This window comes from Saccostrea cucullata, unplaced genomic scaffold (genome assembly GCF_032062105.1).
Source record: "Saccostrea cucullata isolate Sc308-1 unplaced genomic scaffold, CSIRO_AGI_Scuc_v1 ctg2106, whole genome shotgun sequence".
NCBI classification, from domain to species: Eukaryota; Metazoa; Mollusca; class Bivalvia; order Ostreida; family Ostreidae; genus Saccostrea; species Saccostrea cuccullata.
This window is the reverse complement of record NW_026930315.1, coordinates 353,291-377,145: the sequence shown is the minus strand read 5'-3', so window position 1 is coordinate 377,145 and position 23,855 is coordinate 353,291. Positions and strand designations below refer to the sequence as shown.

The following is a 23,855-nucleotide window of genomic DNA, read 5'->3' as shown; positions in this document are numbered from 1 at the left end:
GAAAAAAAATGCACATACCTAATAATAAACGTTTATTATTAGGTATGTGTATATTTCTTTTATTAAAAGAAAAATAAGTAGAGTCAGGTGCCTGTGACTAAAATGAGTGCTTTTCTGAGGAGGGGGTATCGGGTGTAATTCAGAGTTAGATAACCTGTTTTATAATTTTACACATTTAATACATGTATTTAATATTTATAAATTATACATGATACAAGGGTTAAAATTTATTTCGAAACAAGTACATGTGCTCTCAGAATAGACCCGAGAAGATGCGATTAATAACACATAATGAAACGCTTTCTAACACTTTCAGTGTTGGTCATTGGAATCAAAATAAGCCTTCATTATTTTGTATAACTTCAGCATGTTCTATGAATATTGTTACACTAAACTACCCATTTTTACAAAAGTTATAGCTAGATGATGCACTGAATTTTTCCCTTTCTCACCGTGACGTCATAATCAGATGTGCACAAGAAAGTCGCCCAAATCATATAAATTGCGTACCCAGTTTTAATGACGTCAGCAAACCCGCGACCTACGTTAAACGTTGTTGAAATCAACAGTTCTTGTGTAATTTTATTCTAAATTCTAAAATTGTTTTTTAAACATTAATTTTAGAAATTACTATTAATAAAAAATTTAAAGATCTTGCCATCTTTTAGATATTGTGAAGTTGCCCAATCCACACATTTGTTTCTCTTTACCCTGCAGTCTGACGTCAGTGACGTCATAGACGTAGTGTTTGAATTCTTAGTGCAGCGAGATCAAGTACACACACCGTCATGATCAGTTTTATTTCATAATAAACAGGTCACAGTCAATTTATCGTGATAAATTTCTGAAGCAAATTTTCTTTAATTAATATTTTTTCGTGTTTAGTAGCAGAGATTCTCTCTATTTAGATAATTTTGAATGTTTATGTGTTCGTGTGACGTCACAATTGATTTCCCGCACTCGGAAAATACGAACCTGAAGCGTTTTTACCATGCTTACGTCTAATTCATCGATGTCCTGTGCGATATTGAGGTAAGCTTCACCCTATGATATTTCTGCAGTGAATAATTACGATAAAGGACTGACATTCAATCGTAAATTTAGAAATATTCATTGACAGAATTTTTTCCAAATGAGGTTTTTGTCGATGAAGCTGCCTTGAAAAATGCAGAAATTGTTCCACCCAAATACTATATAAAATTAAAACAAATGCTTTCAGATAATTTAAACACTTCGAGTATTCTGAAATATTTGAGTATATAGTGTTATCTATCATATTCATCGTTTGTGCGTAAATATTCGCATTATGGACTCCGTTATGGGCCTGTAAACATGAAGTATCTAAACTCCATACAAACTCTAAACAATGCGGTATTTGTGGGGAGATATCTTTTAAATAAGTCAAGAAATCCCATGACTGGACCGTTTTAAAATGTTAAGTACATATTAAATTAGTAATATAAAAAATACGAAAAAAATTCATTGACAGGAATTTTTTCAGCGAAAGGTCCTGTTCCTCCTTAAATAAACTGATTTTTTTGCAAAATGATAGTTGAGAGATTAAGATATCATATCTAAACAATAATATGAGTGAAAATACCTCGAGACGGACGTTAAACAGTATACAATCAATCTATAAAACAATAATTTATATCTGATGATTAATTTGTTAACCCCTTACCTCTTAAAATTCGGAATAAACTACAGCAAATACGCTCCTAGCGTTTTTCAAAATAACCCTGACAATAGTTACAAGTGTTAAAGATAGTTATTTATAATTAAATGGATATTGGTGTACTCCGAATTCCGAGGGGTTCTCCTTGTCATTCCTGTATGTTACAGTATAAGTGTACAGGGACATTATATGAGGTCAACACGTATTACAACAATTATTAAGATTACAAGGTATTTATTAATACACTCAACAATAAGTGTCTCTATTTTGGTTAGATAACATTTGCTTAATTTTATTTTTCAAATTTACATGCAACCATGTCTTAATGGCATCTGATCCCACTATGATATTTTGGAGGTCCGTGTTTGCTCTGCTCCTGTTTTGTATTGTTTTATGGAGTTTTGATCTTGAAAACAATTCGTTATCTCCATATGTTTCACCTACAACTCAAGAACAGACGAAGTACGTATCAAAATAGTCTGTGATGTCATCTGTGATGTCATCACAGTCATGATCAGTGTAGCGAGACCAGAAGGACTTTAATACATACATTTAAATAGTATATTTGAAGTACGTTATATAATACATTGACTATTGATATCATAATTTATTGAATAAAAACTTTTTGGAGTTTACATGAAAAAGAACATTAGTGTTTATTCCACAAAATAGATTTGTATAATTTGAACGTGATGTCACAATCGTCTTTCAGAACGTCTAAATCTCTATTGGCTGAAGTAAGTATTGGAATCCGTAACCGACCGTCAAAATGAAAGTGGGCAGTGAATACCATCCCACTTACTACACAATCATATGTATCTCTATGTTTCTCTTCTAGATTTTTGACAAGGAAAACACCTTTTCACACACACTTCTCATTTATTATGTTTGACACTTATGTGTAACTTCACATTTACAATATTTGTCATCTGTGTGTGAATTCACATTTACAATATTTGTCATCTGTGTGTAACTTCACATTTACAATATTTGTCATCTGTGTATAACATCACATTTACAATAATTGTCATATGTGTATAATTTCACATTTACAATATTTGTCATCTGTGTGTAACTTCACATTACAATATTTGTCATCTGTGTATACCTTCACATTTACAATATTTGTCATCTGTGTGTAACTTCACCTTTACAATATTTGTCATCTGTGTGTAACTTCACATTTACAATATATTTTTCAATTGTGTGTAACTTCACATTTACAATATTTGTCATCTGTGTGTAACTTCACATTTACAATATTTGTCACCTGTGTGTAACTTCGCATTTACTATGTTTGTTACTTGTGTGTAACTTTTCATTTATCATGTTCGTCACTGATGTGTAGCTTCATGTGACTGCGTAAGGTATGTGACTCAGTGAATGCTTCCCCACACACATCACATTCAAAAGGTTTTTCACCAGTATGTGTCTTCATGTGTCTGGATAAGCTCCACGCTAAAGGAAAAGCTGTTCCACACACATCACATTTATAAGGCTTTTCTCCGGTGTGTTTCCTCATATGAATATCCAAATTCGATTTTTTCAAATATGCTCTTTCACACAGATCACATTGGTAAGGTTTATTATCAGTATGTATCTTTATGTGTTGCTGTAAAGAACTCAAATCAGAATATAATCTTAAACACAAATTGCATTCATAAAGCTTCTCATTTCTCAGGACACTATGTGTCTCTATGTGCTTCTGTAAGTTACAGGAGTCAGAAAATGGCTTCCCACACACGTCGCATTTGTAAAGTTTTTCACCGGTATGTGTCCTCATGTGATGCCTAAATGATCCAGATAAAGAGAATGCCTTCCCACACACGTGGCATTTATGAGGTTTATCACCAGTATGTGTCCTCATGTGTTCCTGTAAAGTAATAGATTGTTTGAATGCCTTCTCACACAGATTACATTTATAAGGTTTCTCATCAGTATGTTTACTCATGTGTCTCCGTAGGTATTTTGATACAGCGAACGCTTTTCCGCATACCTCACATTCATGAGGTTTTTCACCTGAATGTATCCTCATATGAGCCTGTAAGTTATAAGGTCTGCTGAATGTCTTCTCACACACATCACATTTTCTAGAATTAGTATGTACTCTCATATGTACCCTTAAGTATTGATTTCCACTGAATGTCTTTTTACATTCAACACATTCATAAAGTTTTTCACCAGTGTGGACTCTCATGTGCGCTTGCAGGGAACTAGGTCGAAGGAATGTCTTTTCACACACAGAACATTTATAAAATTTACCATTTTGTTTCATAAATTCTTTCTGAAAATGATCTGAATGAGACGAATCTTTTCCACTGATGTAACTTTCATGCGGCTCTCCATTAACATGTATATGCGGCTCTGCACTTACGTGTACATTGTTATGCATTTCTGATACTTCTGTTAGATTGTCATTTCCACTATAATTGTTCAACTTTTCAGCATCGCTTTGAATACATAACATACTTTGAGTTTGAGATCTGAATGGTAGTGCTGCCATCTCTCTCTGTAAATGATTAAAAAAAATCAGTTGTAATTTTATATTTAGTTACTTACTCATAAAATTACGGAAAAACATGATAAAACATTTAACCTTTTTGAAGTTCTATAATACATAAACAAGAGGCCCAAATATCACATCGATCAACTTACCACTTTGGCTGTGAAAAAAGCTAAAAGCATTTGATTTTTGGTAAGTTTAAATACAAATGTGGTCCCAACCATTCAATAAAGGGGAGAGGGTATGATTTGAACAAACTCAAATCAACATGCTTCCATATTTCTTTCATGACAAGGAGCATATGGTGGGTGTGAACAGTCAACAGAGGATGTTCACACATCCATGGCACCTGATCCAACCTCTGAGATTTCGGAGGTCCGTGTTCGCTCTGCTCCTATTTTGTATTGTTTAATGGACTTTGATTGAATACTGTTCGTTATCTCCATATCCATCTTTGACTAGTTGTGTTTTTATTGCTATTTACATTTGAACTTGCATTGTGGCTCCTCACCCCAAGCTGTCCAACTAAAATATGACCAATATATTCCTAAGTAAAACTTTGCTCATGCATTATGGCTCCAACCTATCAAACCATGGTCATGATTTGAACAAAGTTAAGTCTGCACTCACTGCCTATGACCAATCATGATTTTGCTGTTCTTAAGAATATAATAAAAGATATTTACAATATTTTTTATGTAAAACTGCTCAGCATTGTGACCTCATTGTGGATCATGATTTGAACAATCTTGAATGTATTTTCACTGCAAGGGTGTAATTTCAGTACATTTTTGGTGGTATTTCAGAAGTAAAAGCATAATCAATCATGTTTTTCTATTGTTTTTCTATAAAAATTTATTTTTTTCAGAACAGCTGAAATTGTACATGCTGGCATAACTGGTTTTTTTTATTTTTCGAATCATTAATTGACAAAAAAGTGTTGTAAAATACCAGTATTTTATATCAAACTCAATTGAACCGTACACCCTTAATGAAGCCTTTTGTCAATTTGTATCAATTCACTTAAATGAAGGCTTGGGTTTGATTGTTAAAATAATTCGTACAAAATAACATTTTAAAAAATCTTTTTAAGTAAACACTCATATTTCTCTATCTTGTTTTAAGCAATGTTAACATAAACTTAATTGAGCATAGAAATACCTTAGGGGTGTACCTTTTGCAATATCGTTTAACAAAAAACGTAAGTTGTGCATTCTCGTCTTCCTCCGAATCTTTGCCATACCAGTTAACATGTAACTACTTGGTATATTACGTACATTATCGAATGGTCCTCTTTGAAATACTTTTAACATGCTTAAAGAGTTGTGTTGTTCTGTTTATCTCTATATACAAGGTATGGTCAAAACCCTAAGTTACAAATTGCGGAAATTGACGGGAAAAATGAAGAAATCAGAATTTCCTGGCAATATGCACATCTACACATTGTGTCTTAAATATCTGCCAAAGTATCTGCCACAGTTTAACGAAATTCTGTACAGTGGTTTATGAGTGGTTGCGCTGACAAAAAAAAATAAATAACAGAACTGACAGACTGACAAGCTCACACTCTGACAGACGGGTAAAAACATTATACCTCACGCAACTTGTTGTATGGAGTAGAATTATAAGTATATAGCTAATATGTGACAATCAAACTGCAAGAAAAGACTGCACAATATAAGTGCGGAAAAAACAAAGGTTGTATCTACCTTTTCGTTGTGTCAAGTATATCAAGGTCACGTCACTTTTTTAAGCTAATATATGTAAACAAAATTCAACTCGAGCATGCAAAAGTGAAAATATGTTCTAACAACTTTTGAAAAAGATCAAATCAAATTTTTTGGTCCATTCATATTTTTCTCCATAATTTTTTTTTTTTGAAATCAAATTCTTTTAAAAATTGAAAAAATTAACACAAGTCATGCTAAATTTTTTAATTTTTCATGATTCCTTTTTATGCATCATCACTTTACCCCAATTCCTGCTAATTAATTATAAACAAGAAAATTAAAATGATTGCATTGTATCTTTAATTATTCAAATATTCCAATCAAAGATAATCACTATAGGTGAAGGAAAAGTCACAACGTCTGATAATCTTCATCCTTATATTCAAATCTATACATTTCAATTTGCTTTTCATGCTTATAGCATGATTATCAATTTCCTGATAACTTATTTAAAATCTTTGTTTCCACCAACTGCTAATTTTAAGTCCCTATGTGCACAAAAGATGTTTTTCCATGCACATCTCATTCATAATTATGTGACTCCGGAAAGTATGGAATTGAATGAAACTCCCCATAAATTTCACTCTTAAGGTTTAACACGTGTGTGTATCTTCCTGTGTTTCTGTAAGCACCTTAATTCTAGGAATCCCTTTCCACAATCTTCACACTTATAAGGTTTATCACTTGTGTGCAACTTCATGTGATTTTTCAAGTTCGATTTTTCACTAAATGCTTTTTTACACAATTCACATTTATATGGCTTTTCACCAGTATGTTTATTGATGTGTCTCTTAAAGTTAGACAGTAGAGGGAAATGTCTTCCACACACATCACATTTATATGGCTTTTCACCTGTATGTGTCCTCTTGTGTGTATTTAAGGTGCCTGTGTCGCGGAATGCCTTCCCACACACCTCACATGTATAAGGTTTATCACCTGTGTGAGTCCTCATATGATACTTTAAATGTCCCGAAAGAGCAAATGCCTGTCTGCATACGTTACAATTAAAAGGTTTATCCCCTGTATGTATCCTCATATGAGCCTCTAGGTGGCATGCCTGGTTGAATGCTTTCTCACACACATCACATTTGTAAGGTTTATCACCTGTATGTGTCCTCATGTGCATCTGTAAGGTACAAAACTGACTGAATGCCTTCAGACACACATCACATTTGAAAGGTTTATCTCCAGTATGTACCCTCATGTGTCTCTGTAATTGACATGAAAAACTGAAAATTTTGCCACAGTGGTTACAGTTAATGGACTTTTTACTTCTACGAATACTGATGTGTCTTTCTAATATCTCAGTTTGATTATCATTTGCACTATAGTGGTTTAACTTCTCAGCATTGCTTTGAGTTTGTGACACACTTGGAGAATACGATCTTGATGGAAAAGCTGCCTTTTTTCTCTGAAAGTGTAACAAACAAATCAGTTATAGTGCAATACCGTGTCATTTACTGATGAAATTAGGGACAAAACACATACATTTCTAGACATCTGTCAATATATCCAGCATATTAACAGTCAGTAGAGCACTTGCTCCATGATCCAAAGGTCATGGGTTCAAACGGAACTGTCCAAAATCGATCAAAAGGGTTGCAACTGTTCCTTTACAACGTAGAAGTTTGGACACGATTCCCTGAATCACTTTATAAGGCACTGATCTAAGATTCAGCGTATATGTCACATCAATTTTTTTCAGTCTCGACAAATCTCACTCAGATTCTTTTAACTGAGCTGTTTAAACACCCTTCACTCTCAAATAAGATGAACATTTATGAGGTACATGTAGTTAATTAATTAGAATTAAATAAAGGAAAGTATGTTATTTTAGATTGCAGATTTATTGTAACTACATCTCACAGGTCCTAGAAACTATATTCTTTTCATACAGATTTAATTTACATATGCTAAGTGAGACATCACCGTAACTGAAAAACTGACCAATCGGCTAAATGAGTTGAATTGCATAAGGTGGACTCTCCCATGATGCATGTTTCCAAGCATTTTACAAACAAAATATTATATGTAAATCATTATTTACTAATTTCCTGCTCATATTTTCAAACAATAGTTTTACAATGGTAAAACATTGTTTCTGCACTCCGTTGTACAAATGTTGTGAGCATTCCACAATCCAAAATAATCAACTCTGAGGAGCATGTGCGACCTAAGATGGTCAATTAGATTGAAGTGGTTTAGAAATGCTTTTTTTCTACAGATGCTACTTAACTCTTTACAACTTTCTGATCTGTTTTGCAACATACACTTAATGTTCACGTCATAGAAATAGAAATTTACCATTTCCCCGCAAGCACCTTATAGTGTGGTACACGTTTCTTCAAATTTAGCGTAAATAATATTATGACATTATATCTTAATACAAAAATAACTTTTCCTATTTTATGAGATTTTTACAAGTGTCAAATAAAAGGAAATTGGCATTTTATTAAAGATTAAATGAACTTTTTAAAGTGGGTGAAAATGCGTGATTGCGGGGAAACGGTATATGCGTGATTTTGCATTAGAAATAGGAAATGGTGGATACGTTAAAACGCATGACTGCGGGGAAGGGAGTTAAGCATTGTATTAATGTTGATGTTGCCCATCCTATAACACACCTAGCCATGCTGACAAATTGAATACCATGCATGCTTACATAAGACAGATTAAGCGATAAATGATTAAGTATTGTAACTACCTTGACTTTTGACTTGGACCTTAAATGGTATAAGTAGACTTCCAACAATGGGTCCATGGACCAATATGGTAATTGTTTTTCATTAGCAATTTTTTTGTATTTTTAGCCTGTGTGTAAAGCTTTGATTCCTGCTGTGACTCCAACCTACCCATTGGTATCCATCATCAAAAATGATGAGCAAAATGTATAATCCTTTCCAGTTTGCTGAGATTGAGTGAGAAGGGATTATTTGGTTATTTCGTAGCTTACAGGTGTCATGATAACAACAAATTCAACCTGATGATACTTCCATATATCAATATGACTAATCATGGTTTTGCTTCTCATGAGATGTTTTACAGGTTATTCATCAGTAAATTTTTCATCCAACAATTTGACCCTACTCTACCCCTAGGGGTCATATCAACAAACATGACTTTATGATATTTAAGAAATAATGTCGTCCTTTATCATTTTAAACATCTGTCGGCTATAAATACGGGTTGGAACGGATTTAAATTCATCAAAAAGCCCTTCGGGCTTTATGGAATTTAATCTTGTGACCAACACGTATTTAAATCCTAATACATGTTATAAAATGATATCTCATAACTTATATTTACATTTGTGACTTATTCGGGCTTTATATTTGTCTGATTGTGACTTTAAGAGTTTGAAATACATTATTTTTCAAACTCAACGGCAAGTATGTAATCCAATGAACAAGTCGACCCTTTATGATGTCACTGAAAATTACGTCAAACGATTATCCAACGCACATCTTTGACCTCTTGACCCCGTACTTGTATTGATTCAGTTATAGAGATTCCTTTCAGTAGTGTTATATAAAGGAAAACATTTAATGTAAATGTTAATGTAAATATTAAGGTTTCACATAAGTTTTTGGACCTTGTGGTTCTTGATACTGTATACAGGGAAATTTTCGCCCCCGTTTTATTTTCGCCCCTTTCATCCTCTTCTTGATTGGGCGAATTTAAAACGGGGCGAACTCAAATTATACAGCATAATTTCTTAAACAGAACTATGACTGAGCGAGTTTAAAACGGGGCTTAATTGTCCGCATGCACAAAAGGGCGAAAATAACACGGGGCGAAAATAACCCTGTATACAGTAATAATATTTCAAAAAGTTGCAGACATATTTTAATTTTCGCTAATCCCATTATTAACTCCTATTGAAAGAGGGATATGGCCCTTTCTCCATTTATTTACACAATGTTTCATTCCCTTTACTAAAGGATGCTTTGTGGTAACTTTTGTTCAGATTGCATATGGGATTCTGGGGAAGAAGTCAAAGGATTTTCAACTAGACAGACAGAGAGAAGACAGAAAAAAATGTGATCTGATAAACTAACTTCACAACTCAGCTCAATTGAGCTTAATACTAACCCTATGGGCTAAAGGTTAATACTGTAAAAGCAGAAATATTTCTGGGGAGGGGGGGGGGGGGTAAATTTTGTTAGTTTTATTGTTCACAATTTTAAACAGATTTAAAGAGACACCATGATGCACAAAGGGGAAAATTGACAAATGTAGTTTTTCATGACCCAAGTAAACGTTGTTCAATACCTAAAAACTTATTTTTATGGAGAAAAATAAAAGTAAAAATAATTTTAGTCTGCCCCATAAAAAATATATTCCTATATACTTCTTCTTCCCTATTGTATGTATGTGCAGAAAAGTTGAATAAGTTACCATGGTTACCATGGTCACAAGTACCTAGTAAATTAGGAATTACTAAAAATAGACCAAAAATTCGGATGTAATCATTTTAAAAAGTTGTTAAAGCATATCTCTCACCTTGCTCCAGTTGAATTTTGTTTACAAGTTTGAGCTAAAAAAAAAGGGGGGCAAGACCTTGACATACAAGAAACTTATGAATACAACCTTTGTTTTTCTGGCACTTATATTGTGCAGTCTTTTCTTGCTTTACTGTGCAGTTTAATTGTCATATCTTTGCTACATTTACAGTTTCTTTATGTATTTTTCTGTATGCTACAGATGACTTAAAAGAAACACATGATTTTGAATCATAGTGTTATTTTCAAAACCTCAAAATTAAATGCCTATGAAACTATTTTAGATAACAAATCAAATTCCATCCCAACAGAAGAATATGCTTCTACAGGATGTGTTTCAAAAATTTTTAACAAAAAACAATTTTTACCTTTATATTTTCCTGATTTTCTTCTTTCTCATTTTCAGGGTGAGAATTCCCCACTGTCTCTTCCTTTTCTACAATTGAACAAGAAAAGAGACTCAATTTATCATAAATTTTCAGCCTTTATACAATATCAATGAAATTGACATTCAATTTTCCATAACATATAATTGATTAAATGTCCAAACTGCAATACTTTTCGAAGCTTTTAACTGTGCATCACACATCATCGTGCACCTTATTTTGCATTTCAAATCAAAAGTCTCTATAGAGCATATTCTATTTTTAACATGATTGATCAATTGTGAGTTGTTTAAGGTCCTGCTTGAGAATTTGTATCAGCTGTATAGATAGTTTTCAGTAGACCAAAATTTACAAGAGTTATTTCCCACTAGCCACCATATTGGAGGTCAACATGCTGATTTTCCTTCATTATATAACCAACTTTAACTTTTTATACTGGCAATCGTGGGGTAGGGAGTATTATTCTTCTGAAAAATAAACAATTGTTTGAGCCCCTATTCCCTGTAGAGATTCTGCTAGGCTAGATATTTGGACTGACGCTGTCACAGAATCCCTGGACGACCATTAATAATTCACATCTGGAAATTAAGTCCCAACTTTAGTCGCCTATAGCAAGAATTATTCACCTAGACCACACTGCTGTATGCTTCAATCAAGTCATTTAAGTGTTTATTTGACTCTCTGTCACTATTATTTCTACATAGCTTACTGTTCAGGCATGTAAATCCCAACATAAAAATATTCATTGAAATCTGCGTTCAAAATATGGCTCCAGTGACGAAATTGTTTACCTCCTCTAATAAAAGAGTTCCTATAGTCTGTTTTTACCCTATGTGATTTTCAATAGCCACAAAAGACTTGGTTCAGAATCATATAGGGTAAAAACAGGCTATAGGAACTCTTTTATTCGAGGAAGTAAACAATTTCGACGAATGGGACGAAAAGTAAAACAACATACGATCAATACATACCTGTTTTTTCTTCATCAGATAGTGGATATTCATGACAAGGTACATGCCAGCTTCTGACCTCTGACATCATGACCTAATTGTTGTCCTAACCTGTAACAGAATAAATATATCATTAAGTCTACATAAATTATTATGATTACATTCAACATTTTCATGAACCAAAAACACATCACTGTATGCGGGTTTCTTTTCGCCAAATTTTCTTTTGCCCTTTCACACTTGCAATCTGTTTTTCACAATTTTTAATTCATTCTGTTATAGTTCTAACTCAGAAATTAAATTGTTTCTCTGAATTCCCATACCGCGATACTATGAGACTCTCCAATTCAGGAGGTAAATGAGACTTCCTGTTTTGAAAATAGACCACAACTTAGACGATGCAAGCTTGGGAAATAGTTTGATAGAGCTGAAACGAATGTTCGAACATTCGTGAACGAATAGTTTTTCACGAATATTCGAATGGAAAATTTGTATTCGAATATTCGGTCACATATTTAATACAACGTATTTCAAGCAATAAATGGTGTAGGCCTATCCACTTTTTTTTATCTCTGTGGAAAAAGAAGCAAACTAAAGCAAGAACGTGTATAAGACAGGTTGTAAACTTTGCCCACGTGGTACTATAGGCCTGATAAAGACACGATGTCAGATTTATTTAATCATCTTCATGCCAAATATTCAGCAACCTCATGTGTTTCTGAATTAATTTAGATATGGGTGACATTGACTGCCATGATTTTCGAAAGTAATAACAAATTTATGTTGTGCGGAGAGAAATATTCCGGATCAACAAAAGGAATCGATTGCTCAGATTTATAATTTATAAATAATTGCAGAAATCATATATGAAAAATATACATTATATTACCGATATATTTTTTTATAATCTAAATATTGATTAAAAAATTCACAGGACGCTTCCGGAAACAAATTTTTTTTTTATTTTTATAACAGAAAAACATGGCGAGACCTGCTGGTTTGCTGATCGGGTGTCGTAATTGGAATGCAATACAGTCGCCTAATTTAAAGAAGCCTAATTTAAAGAAGAAAAAAGGCTTATAATTGTTGATAAAGATTCTTTTTTTATTTTTTTCTTGAAAATCAATGCGAGTCCTAATGCATATTTACATGTCAAACGGCTTGGAGCAGACGTTTATTCCTTACACCTATCTTATACACTGATATAAAGAAATAAACAATAGGATTTGCAGGTATATGAAAAGGCATAATAACTCTTTTATTTAATTACCGAATGTTCCAATACGAATCGAATAACAGTCACGAATATTCGAATGTTGATTTATGGTATTCGTTTCAGCTCTATAGTTTGATACTAAAAAGTCAGGCCATAGTTTGCTTTATTAATATCATTTGATGAAAGATAAATTTTAAAAATCTAATTACGCTTTTTTACACAAAAGATTTAAATACCACGATATAATGAGACACCTGTATATAGCTTAATAAAGCTATTCCGAATGGCATGATTAAGCTATTTTTTCACACTTTTTCCTCAAATGCTATATTTTTTCAGCATGTGCAAAAAGTCGCACCTTGGTGCAGTGGAAATATTCAACTTTGAAATCTTGACTTTGCATACAAGAATATATGAATACATTGCATGTAAAACTCACTCGCCACATCGTGTCTCCTTAGGAGACTTTGTACTCAAATTTTATTTTGGGGCTATTGATCATGATGAGTAACGACACAGTTATTTCATTTTCTTGAATGAAATTAAAAAGGAGGTCAGTTATAACCAACAGGATAATTGATTGGTACAGTTGTGTGCCAAAAGTGAAGATGATTTTATTTTTTCTTTATATATTTCATTGAAAACAATATTTTGTAAAATCGCTGGTATGACAACATTTCTTGACAGATTTTACCAAAAATTTCTTGATAATCTAAGAAATTGTTGTAGTTAAAAAAAAACAATAGTTTTTATCTGAGAAGCATTGATAATTTAAAAATATTGTAATTTAAGTGTGACATGATTTTTTAAGTCATATTCTCACAATGAATTATATAGTCAACATTGATCTTGAATTTTAGAACTGATGTTTAGTGATGAACTATATTTTACTATAAATTAAACGTGTAATGATCTTTTGAAGAAAGATAACTACACATTTTCTGGTTTAAGTACTGAAATAAATAATTAAATTGGACAAAAATTGACCATTTACCTATGATTTAACAAAATGTTGTTTTTAATGAAATATATAGAGAAAAAATAAAATTATCTTCACTTTTGGCATGCCACTGTACATGTAACAGTCTAGATAGAATGTTCTATCGTTAAAATGATATTGTCCTACGGACCCGGTTGTGGTGAGGGCCTGTACCGAGACACAGTTAGATTATTCTAACTAGTAACAGTCCAACACAATGAGAAGCAGTCATACTTATCCACGCCTCACTGCACACAAAATAGTTCACGGTTACTCAAACAATGGAAATTCATCTTTTGCTGAAAAGTATTCAAGTCAACAGCTGCAATGTTATACTTTTCTATGAATTGGGTTGCATTTTTGATTGCAAAAAGTACATATATTTTTTTAAAAATACATGTACTTTGAGCCATCAAAAATGCAACCCAACTTTTGTTTATCTTTGTTTACCCGAATTACCGTTCAATTGATGCCAAATGGACAGAGGTACCTCCTTCGTGTGGTGTACACAAACCGAAATGCCGATCCCGATATTATAGCTAAGATCAAAGCACTGAAAGTACTAGATCTAATGAATCGAAATAGCATGTAGTGTAACGATGTAAAATACTTGCCAAAATTTTTATGCCCCCGTAAACGAAGTTTCGGGGGATTATAGTATCTGTCGTGTCCTTCATTCTGTCGAGCTGTCTCTCTGTCTGTTTGTATCACTGTCTATTTGTTCATAAACACTTTCACCTTGCCTGTAACTTTTGATTTATGAGCTATGACATTCATATTTCACATGTTACTGTATATTCCTTGTGACAAGATCTTTCTTTGGGTACCACCAAATTTGGCCTTGACCTTTAAGGTTGACCCACTTTTGCACCAAAAAATTCCAAACTTTTACTTTGGCCATATCTTTTGAACAGTAGACACCAGAACATTTATACTTGTCACATGTATTTTTTGTTATAAGACCTTTCATTTGATACCTACAATTTTGACCTTTCGACCTCGACCTTGGAAATTTCTGTACTTATGAAAAAAATTATTCTTGGCCATAACTTTTGCAAAGAAAAAGAGCTGTGGCTTTCATACTTCATAATCCTTGTGAGAAGATGTTTCATTGATTTTTATATATATGAAGCTAATGGGCTTTCTGCACGCTAAGTTCACCCATCTCCTTCATATTTTCCTTATGTGTGTGCTAATGTCCTTAAAATGAAATTCTGTAAAGCATAACTGTACAATTGAGAATAGTAAAGGTTCAATGTATATACACATGCCCTGCCAGAGGGGTGTTGGTCAGACTAGCTGGGAACACAGGTGTTTAAACAAAAGATGTTCATTATCAAGTTGACCAAATGTCAACAGCTGTGTATATACATGTAGTGCTGCATGTACACACACAGCGGTGCCTGTCTATCCCAGTACAAAACAGAGCTAGCTGAGGTGTGAATAATATTCTCACAATAATGTTACAATGCCAACTGTACAAGGATTCACATATGCAACATGCACATTTTTATTATTTTTTATCAGACTTTTTTATTTCATAGACCTTGATTCTAATAATTTCATTATAATGGATACATATTGCTTTCTCATATATCAATGAGTATATTTTTTTTCTATTACTGGTATAAAAAAACAAAACAAAAAACAAACCAAAAAAAAAACACCCCCCCCCAAAAAAAGCCGAGGTGTCTGCAAATTTGGGCCGAGCCGTCGGAGCCGAGGTATCGTTGGGCCGAGCAGTCTGACATTCGGCTCAGGTGAGCTAAAAACACATAATACACAAAATACATCATCCTGAAACCAAGCGCCTATGATGTATGTATTTTTATATATAGGCCTAATGAAAGTTGAATCTTAAAAAAAATTGAAAAATCACCTGCATGAACTGTTCAAAGGATCTTTCTTGTGCAATCTCTCACCAGAGGGCGTTTTACGCGCTGCATTTCATTTCCGGAAATCTGCATAGCATTTCCGACATTTTTTTATTTCATTTCCGACATTTTTTTATTTCATTTCCGACATAATTTTGTTTTCATTTCCGGAATTTACCTGTGCAGCAATTTAATGTTTTACTTAATATGTAGTCAGTGAAAATGAAATTTTAAAATATTTATTGCAAAATATTGATTAAAACTATATTATTATACATATATGCATACATGGAGCACTTAGTCTAGGTAAAAAAGTTCAATGATCATACAACTTTTTCACCTCATTTAATGTGCACTAAAATAAATATCAGTGACAGCACCCAACTTATGTCCAAGACACTTGAGATATACTCTAATCGAGTTTTTACTTCGGTTGATTACGCATGTATCATACTGCTCTACACAGAATTTTATTTATTTCTGCTTTACATCTGCGCAGAGTAAACGTTGAGTCAATCAATCAAATTTTAATTTAGGTAGTTGCCTGCATTTTCCATTTTCACTGTCGTTTCATTGATAAATTGATAAATCTCAGAAATTTTTTTAATGATATTCCTTTAGATTTTTCATAGGTTAAGTCTTAAAAATCTGTTACTAAAGGTGCTTTCTAAAAAATGTCGGAAATGAAAACAAATTAATGTCGGAAATGAAAATTAAAAAAATGTCGGAAATGAAAAGTTGATAATTCCTCAAAATTCCGGAAATGAAATGCAGCCGTTTTACGCTCATCGCTCCAACACCTCTGTTATCGTCTAATTTACAAGAATCTTGTAAAACAAAAATAAATTATAGATTCACACCAACTTGTTAATTATTTAAACTGAATCTAGACATATCAATCTTTAGCACTTCTTTTGTTCTTATTAATTCTGGATATATATTAAAATAGCTTCAATATATACGGCACTATTTTGTTTAGAATTTTTACACACATTTTCATTTTGAAATCAAGGAGACAAAGTTAGAAAATATTTTCTACCATAGAGCTTAAAACACATAACATTATTGGCAAAACATACAAAACAGTCAATGTTTATACAATTTTTTTGACATTTAATTATTTGACAATCCGCACTACTTTTTAGACGACAACAGAGGTGTAAGCGGAGCGCGCCCTCTGGTGAGAGATTGCTTTCTTGTGTACACAAAGGGAGATACTAAAGACCTGACCTACTACAGACCTGACTGACATGACCAACATAAAATTCGTCAAAAATCACTATTTTAAGACCAATTATCATATTTTTAAGGATATTTTCTTCACAATAAAATGAAAATTAAGTTAAATAAATATTAATATACACATTTTTACCATATTTATTGTTATTTAACTGTTCATTTTATGGAAATGTAATGACCTGACCAAATATGAATTGACCTGACCAAAACCAAAATCATCAATATAAGTTATATATTTTAAATATTTTGATATATTTTAAAAGATTTTCTTCATTATTATGGTTAATACTTTAAATAAAATTATTTCAGGAACATTTTTTACCTCAATTATTAGTTTATAACATTGAATTTTAATGACCTGACCTAATATGAAATGACCTGACCAAAAAAAAATCACATAAAATCTTTCTTTAAATATTTCATACTTTATGTTTATATCATAATCAATTGTATAATATTTTATAATAAATTAAACACTTCAGTCACGAAAACACACATTTATGAACTTTAATATGAACTAGTACATAAAAAATTGCATTGACCTGACCAAGCAAACTGTTTGAATTTATATACATATGTGAATTTTCACAAACTATAATTAAAGTATTTAATACATGTACTTATACAATTTAAAAATTATACTAAATCTTTTTTTAAACATTTGAAAAAATATTAGTGACATTACAACAATATATTGCAATGACCTGACTGCATGGCCATGTCCAATGATAAAGACCTGACCGACTCTACCTACTAATATAAACTGAAAAAAACCCATAATCGAATATATATTTTAGGGTGAGGGTGGTAAGAGGAGATGCAGGGACCCCCATTAAACACTTTTACTGCACAACAAATTTTACTTTTTGACTGTCAGTTTTCCCTGATAATACTCCTTCCTTTCAAATCTATCCTATAAAAAGACTGGCATTACATGTATATCTCTTTTTTTCATGGCAATTAAAATTGAAAAAAAAAACATTTCAAATTGATACGACTACATGGTTAGGTTTATTCACGTTTTAATTCTGTTTCTCTCTTGTATTTGTCTAGGACTAAATTAAATGCAAGAAAACAAGTAATGAGCTGTATCATTTTATCAGTGAATCATATAATAAAACAATTATTGCCCTTGTTTGTCAATACAATGATTTAGCCATCTTCGAAGTACAATATTCACCTCGCCCTTCGGGCTCGGTGAATATTTTACTCCTCAGATGTCTAAATTATTATATTGACCTCAAAAAACAGCAATAATTGTATATTATTAAATGCTATAACTTATTAGTTTTCACATGTTATTTATTTTTTATGTGCATAAAAAATACATTTAATTATGATTTATCAATTAAAAAAAAATATTAAATAATTTTGTTTTTAAAGCATTTTTATCTCAAATATGAAACATTTCAATGAAAAATATCGATCTTCTATACTGTATCTAATTAAAAAAAAAAAAAAGAGCTATAACTAATGATTTCTATTTGGTCAGGTCATTTCATATTTGGTCAGGTCAATAAAATAAAATTTCATGATCATGATGATATACTGATAACTTTGGTTAAACTGTTTCTAGAAGCATTTAAATTTTACAACAAGTATTAAACATCATAATGAAGAATATTTTCTAAAATGTATCTAATATAAAAAAAAATAGCTATCATCAATAACTTTTATTCGATCAGGACATTTCATTTTGGGTCAGGTCATTTCATATAAATATCTGTCAGATCATTAAAATTCCTTGTTATAAACTAATAATTGATTCTAAAACCATTTTATTTAAAGTATTAGCCATTATAATGAAGATAATTCTTTAAAACTTATCAAATATCTAAAAAAAAAAAAACTATTATTGATGATTTTGGTTTTTGGTAAGGTCAATTCATATTTGTGGTCAGGTCATTTCATATTAGGTCAGGTAATTAAAATTCATTGACATGAACTAATAATTTAGGTACAAAAAAATGTTCCTAAAATCATTTTATCTCAAGTATTATCCATAATAATGAAGAAAACCTTTTGAAACGTAACAAAATATTCAAAAAATATAACTTATATTGATGATTTTGGTTTTGGTCAGGTCAATTCATTTTTGGTCAGGTCATTACATTTCCATGAAATGAACAGTTAAATAACAATAAATATGGTAAAAAAATGTATATTCATATTTATTTAACTTAATTTCATCGGAAGGGAATTTTTAAATGTTATTTTGACTTGGTTAAATTTTATTACAAGTATCCGGACTCTTCACATATCGTGACAAAATGACTAGGAAAAAAAGCGTCCGGATAGATGAGGCTCCACTGAATCACTATGTGTATGTTTGAATTTATTACAGTTAAAGAAATGAGAAAATTCCATTTTTCAGATCCTACTGACAGTTTATTACACAGATTTCTCATTTTTATAGCATGACAAAAAACTCCAAAGTCTCCCGTAGTTAGTTTGGGAACACAACGGATAATTATAAGAAATACACTCCATTATAATTTGTTTTTTGAACTTTCTTACTTCTACTAATATCAATTTCATTAAAAGTCTCCTTCTAACATGCTACAAAAGCAACTTTATTCTGTTAAACATCATGTAGTTATCACCGAGCAAAATTAACATTTTTGAAATTAAATAACTTTTTTAATATTTGGAGATTAAGCGAGACATATTCCCCCGCAAGGGAGGTAAATATCAATCAAAAATTCTTACCAATTCCACTTTTTGTTAAAGTTCGGAGTTATTTATAACCATATACATACAGTAAAGATAAAACCTGAATCAAATGACTTAGAAATTGAGTGTAATTAACCCATCAAAATGGTAACACTCTTAAGAACCATAAAAATGATAGGAATTGAATGATTTAACTGTTTTTTTTTTTTTCTTTTTTTTTTTTGTAAAGAGTGTACATTTTATTTTGTGAAAGTGTATGGCAGGATGTATATCTCTCGCCATTTTCAAAAAAAGGTACGAAGACCAACTCTGAATAAAAAAAGTTAACCATGACCATCAATCGACAATTATTTATTAAAAATGAGCACAACTTACTAAGATATATTAACAAACTCTTTGTGCTGCCATTTACTTTACATTTGTCCTGATACTGGTATGTTCTTGAAGTTTCACGGTACAGTGAAAGTCTTCCAACATACAACGATTTATAAGGTTTATAACCTGTATTTGTCCCTATTGGTACTTTGTGCCTCTGATAAATGCTCATTTTCTTTCTTTTGGTTGGATGCCTTCTCACACATTTAAGGAATGTTTTTTTAGTTTTGTGTGAGTTATTGGTGTGTGAATCACACAGACTTGTCACGTAGGCATATTTCATGAAGCGCGCTAGCGCTTCATGAAAAATATGCCTATGTGCAAGTGTGTGTGATTCACACACCAATAATTCACACTAAACTGAAAAACATTCCTTATATTTACATTTTACCCGTTTGGAGGCAACTAAAATATACTCAAGATTTGAATTCCTCGCTGTCCTATATTATTGCATTTTACTAACGTCGCTGCAATCTCATTGTGACGTCAAGTTAACGCACGTTTCTCCGTGTATATTTCTACGCGTGAGTATACACAAAAACGTTTTTCAAATCAATTTCACAGTAAGCTTACTAGAAAAACACAGCGAATGTAAATATATTATAGTGAAATGGTTTATTGCGTATGTGTCAACATGTGTCCCTGAAAGTTATTTAAATGCCTTAATTCTATTTCCATATTCCTCACATTTATATAATGTTCATCACCAATATGTCTCCTCATGTGACTCCGTAAATTACGTAATTGAGTGAATGCAATCCAACAAACGTCACATTCACAAGGGTTTCAAAGGTAAGGTTTTTAATTGCTATGTCTCTTAATGTGTTTCTGTAAGTTACATAATACTGAGAATTTTCTCCCGCACACATCACATACATAAGGTTTTTCGCCTGTATGTATCTTCATGTGCGTCTGTAAGTTTCCTGATACAGAAAACTCCTTTCCACACACATCGCATTTATAAGGCTTGTCACCTGTGTGTATTCTCATGTGTTGATTCAAAACATGTTTCACACTAAATGCTTTTTTACACAATTCACATAGGTAAGGTTTATCATCACTATGTCTCCTAATGTGTTTCCGTAAATTAGATAACTCTGAGAATGCTTTTCCACACACATCACATACGTAAGGTTTTTCACCTGTATGTATCATCATGTGCCTCTGTAAGTTTCCTGAAGCAGAGAATTGCTTTCCACACACATCACATTTATAAAGCTTATCACCTGTGTGCGTGCTCGAGTGTTGATTGAAAAGATGTTTATCATGAAATGCTTTTACACACAACGTGCATTGGTAAGGTTTATCATCGCTATGTCTCTTAATGTGTTTCTGTAAGCTACATAATTCTGAGAATGATCTTCCGCACAAATCGCATTCATAAGGTTTCTCACCTGTATGTGTCCTCATGTGTTTCTTTAACGAGTCTGACACAGAGAATGCCTTCCCACAAACCTTACATTTATATGGTTTATCGCCTGTATGTATCCTCATATGTACCTGTAAAGCTGTAAATTGTTTGTATGCCTTCTCACACAAATCACATTTATGAGGTTTCTCGTCACTATGCACACTCATGTGTCTCTTTAAGTGATCTGCTGTTTTGAATGCCTTTCTGCATACGTCACATGCATAAGGTTTTTCACCTGTATGTATCCTCATATGTGTCTGGAAATTACCTTGATGCTTGAATACCTTCTCACAAAAAACACATTCATAAAGTTTATGACCCGTAAGTTTCAAACTTTGTTTCCGAAAATGATCTGGACGAGTCGAATCTTTCCTACTGATGTAACTTTCATGAGGCTCTTTACCTATATGTATATTGGTACACATTTCTAATACTTCTGTTTGATTGTCGTTTCCACTATAGTTGTTTAACTTTTCAGCGTTGCTTTCATTATGTGACACAAATCGAGTAAGTGATATGGATGGAAGAGTTGCATTTCCCCTCTGTAAATGAAAAAAAAGTTTTAATAATATAATTAATTACTGGCTAATGATATTAAGGATAAAATCATTTATATTCTAAAGTTCTACAACACATACAAAAATATCCATCATGTTAGCTCAGTCTGTAGAGAACTCAAGTCTGTCATCTAAAATGCCATGGGTTCAAACCCCCTCAGCAATAATTTTCGAAAAAGAAGAGGCTCATGGGCCACATCGCTCACCTGAGGCCCCCAAAAAAATATGTGTGTTTCCAGTAACATGTCCCTCAAAATTAGGGTAGGTAGGTAGGCAATTACTTTTTTTTTTACTTTTACTTTTTATTTTAACTGAACATTATATTTGACTGTTTTTTAGGTAAACTGTATATGATATTAGATATTAACAAGTAGTATTTTGTTTTCTAGAGTTAGGTAGCAGAACCAATTGCAAGAAATTGATTTACAGAAAAAGACATTTGAATTTTAATCACAATTTAATAATAAAATTTTGTCACATTTAACAAAAAAGTAAAATAAAGAATTCAAGATTGTTTTTCAGGCCTACTTCTACCTCGACCTCCAAATAAATTTCCCACAGTCCAGTGCCAAAGAAAGTTATATATTGCAGTAATTTCGTGTGAGTGTGGACATTTCTTGAGCTTAAACCCAATGACAACATGTGGTGGACTTTGAGTTAAGTGATGTACATATAAAATAAGTGATGCAATACATCTGGGGCCACAATTTTACACACTAGCCATATTCCTAGAGTGTTTGCCTAGTGGCTGCCCCTTACAGCGTTTTAAATGAATTGGAGTGCATTTTAAAACTGAACTAATCATGCTAATAGGGGTCAAACAATTCTTTTATGCTATGTATTATATATCATTGGATTCGTAAAAAATTAAATTTTTCTCATCTATTTACAGAATTTTTATTGTAATTTTCTATAAGTAAATAATTCAGGTGAAAGCAGGTGTAAATCGCAAAATAGATATTTTTAAACAAATTAATATGCAAAAATTGTCTTTAAAAACTATGAAATTTATGTGTGATATTGTAATTAATGATTAAATTATTATTTATTATCCATTTTATAAGTTTGATTCCTCAGAAATCAATAATTGTAGTGATACTACAATGTCAATCTCGCCAACAAATTTTCAAACTTGTATGATAAAACTTGATTTCTATTCGTTTTAGAATATTTTAATGATCAAATTCTATTAAAAAATTATTATCTACACCTTTACATTTATAACTATGCGTAAAATGGAAGATATCTTCTGAATCTCTGAGAAACAGGTAACGAAATCGGCACTGCGCGGTCCCGAATTTCACAAAATTTTTGTATCTTATATTGAAGTATATTACACGTGTAGATCATTAAAATTATCAAACCTTTCAAGGAATACGTAGTTGATAGCTTGAATTTCGTGTAATGCTTTACTGGATAAGAAAATATTGCGTATTGACTGAGTTATATGCTAAAAAAAAATCGTAAGTAACAGTCCGCCATTTAGAATTTTGGTGGGACTTTCCGATTCATATGTTTTTTTAAACAAGTAAATCATGTGATTTCCAACTGTAGTATGATGCAGTAATCTATTGTTAACCTGCAGGTGGCCACCTGTGCTCTGATAATTTAAAAACAAGCGGTAATTTCAAGTCAAATCAACAATGAAAATATACACACGTGTCAACATCGATTTGGTCAAAAGTCTTATTAGGGTTGGATGCTAAGTGTCAAAAGTCAAAAAAGGGTAAAGGAGGGAACGATCTAAGGGGAAAAGAGCTATTATCTACGCATGTATAATCTTAA

The 23,855-nt window shown here is 32.0% G+C and overlaps 1 protein-coding gene across 1 annotated transcript in view; it reads right to left on the bottom strand.

Moving 5' to 3' along the window:
• Positions 1-2,290: 2,290 nt before the first annotated feature.
• LOC134283683 (zinc finger protein 271-like) overlaps positions 2,291-23,855 on the bottom strand; it is a 51,664-nt gene continuing 30,099 nt past the window's right edge. The window contains exons 3-5 of the mRNA XM_062766173.1: positions 10,779-10,846; positions 6,498-7,319; positions 2,291-4,184 (exon numbers count right to left, since the gene is read on the bottom strand). Coding sequence (XP_062622157.1) covers positions 2,994-4,184; positions 6,498-7,319; positions 10,779-10,846 — 2,081 coding nt within the window. The 3' untranslated portion in view covers positions 2,291-2,993. The remainder of the gene's footprint in view (positions 4,185-6,497; positions 7,320-10,778; positions 10,847-23,855) is intronic.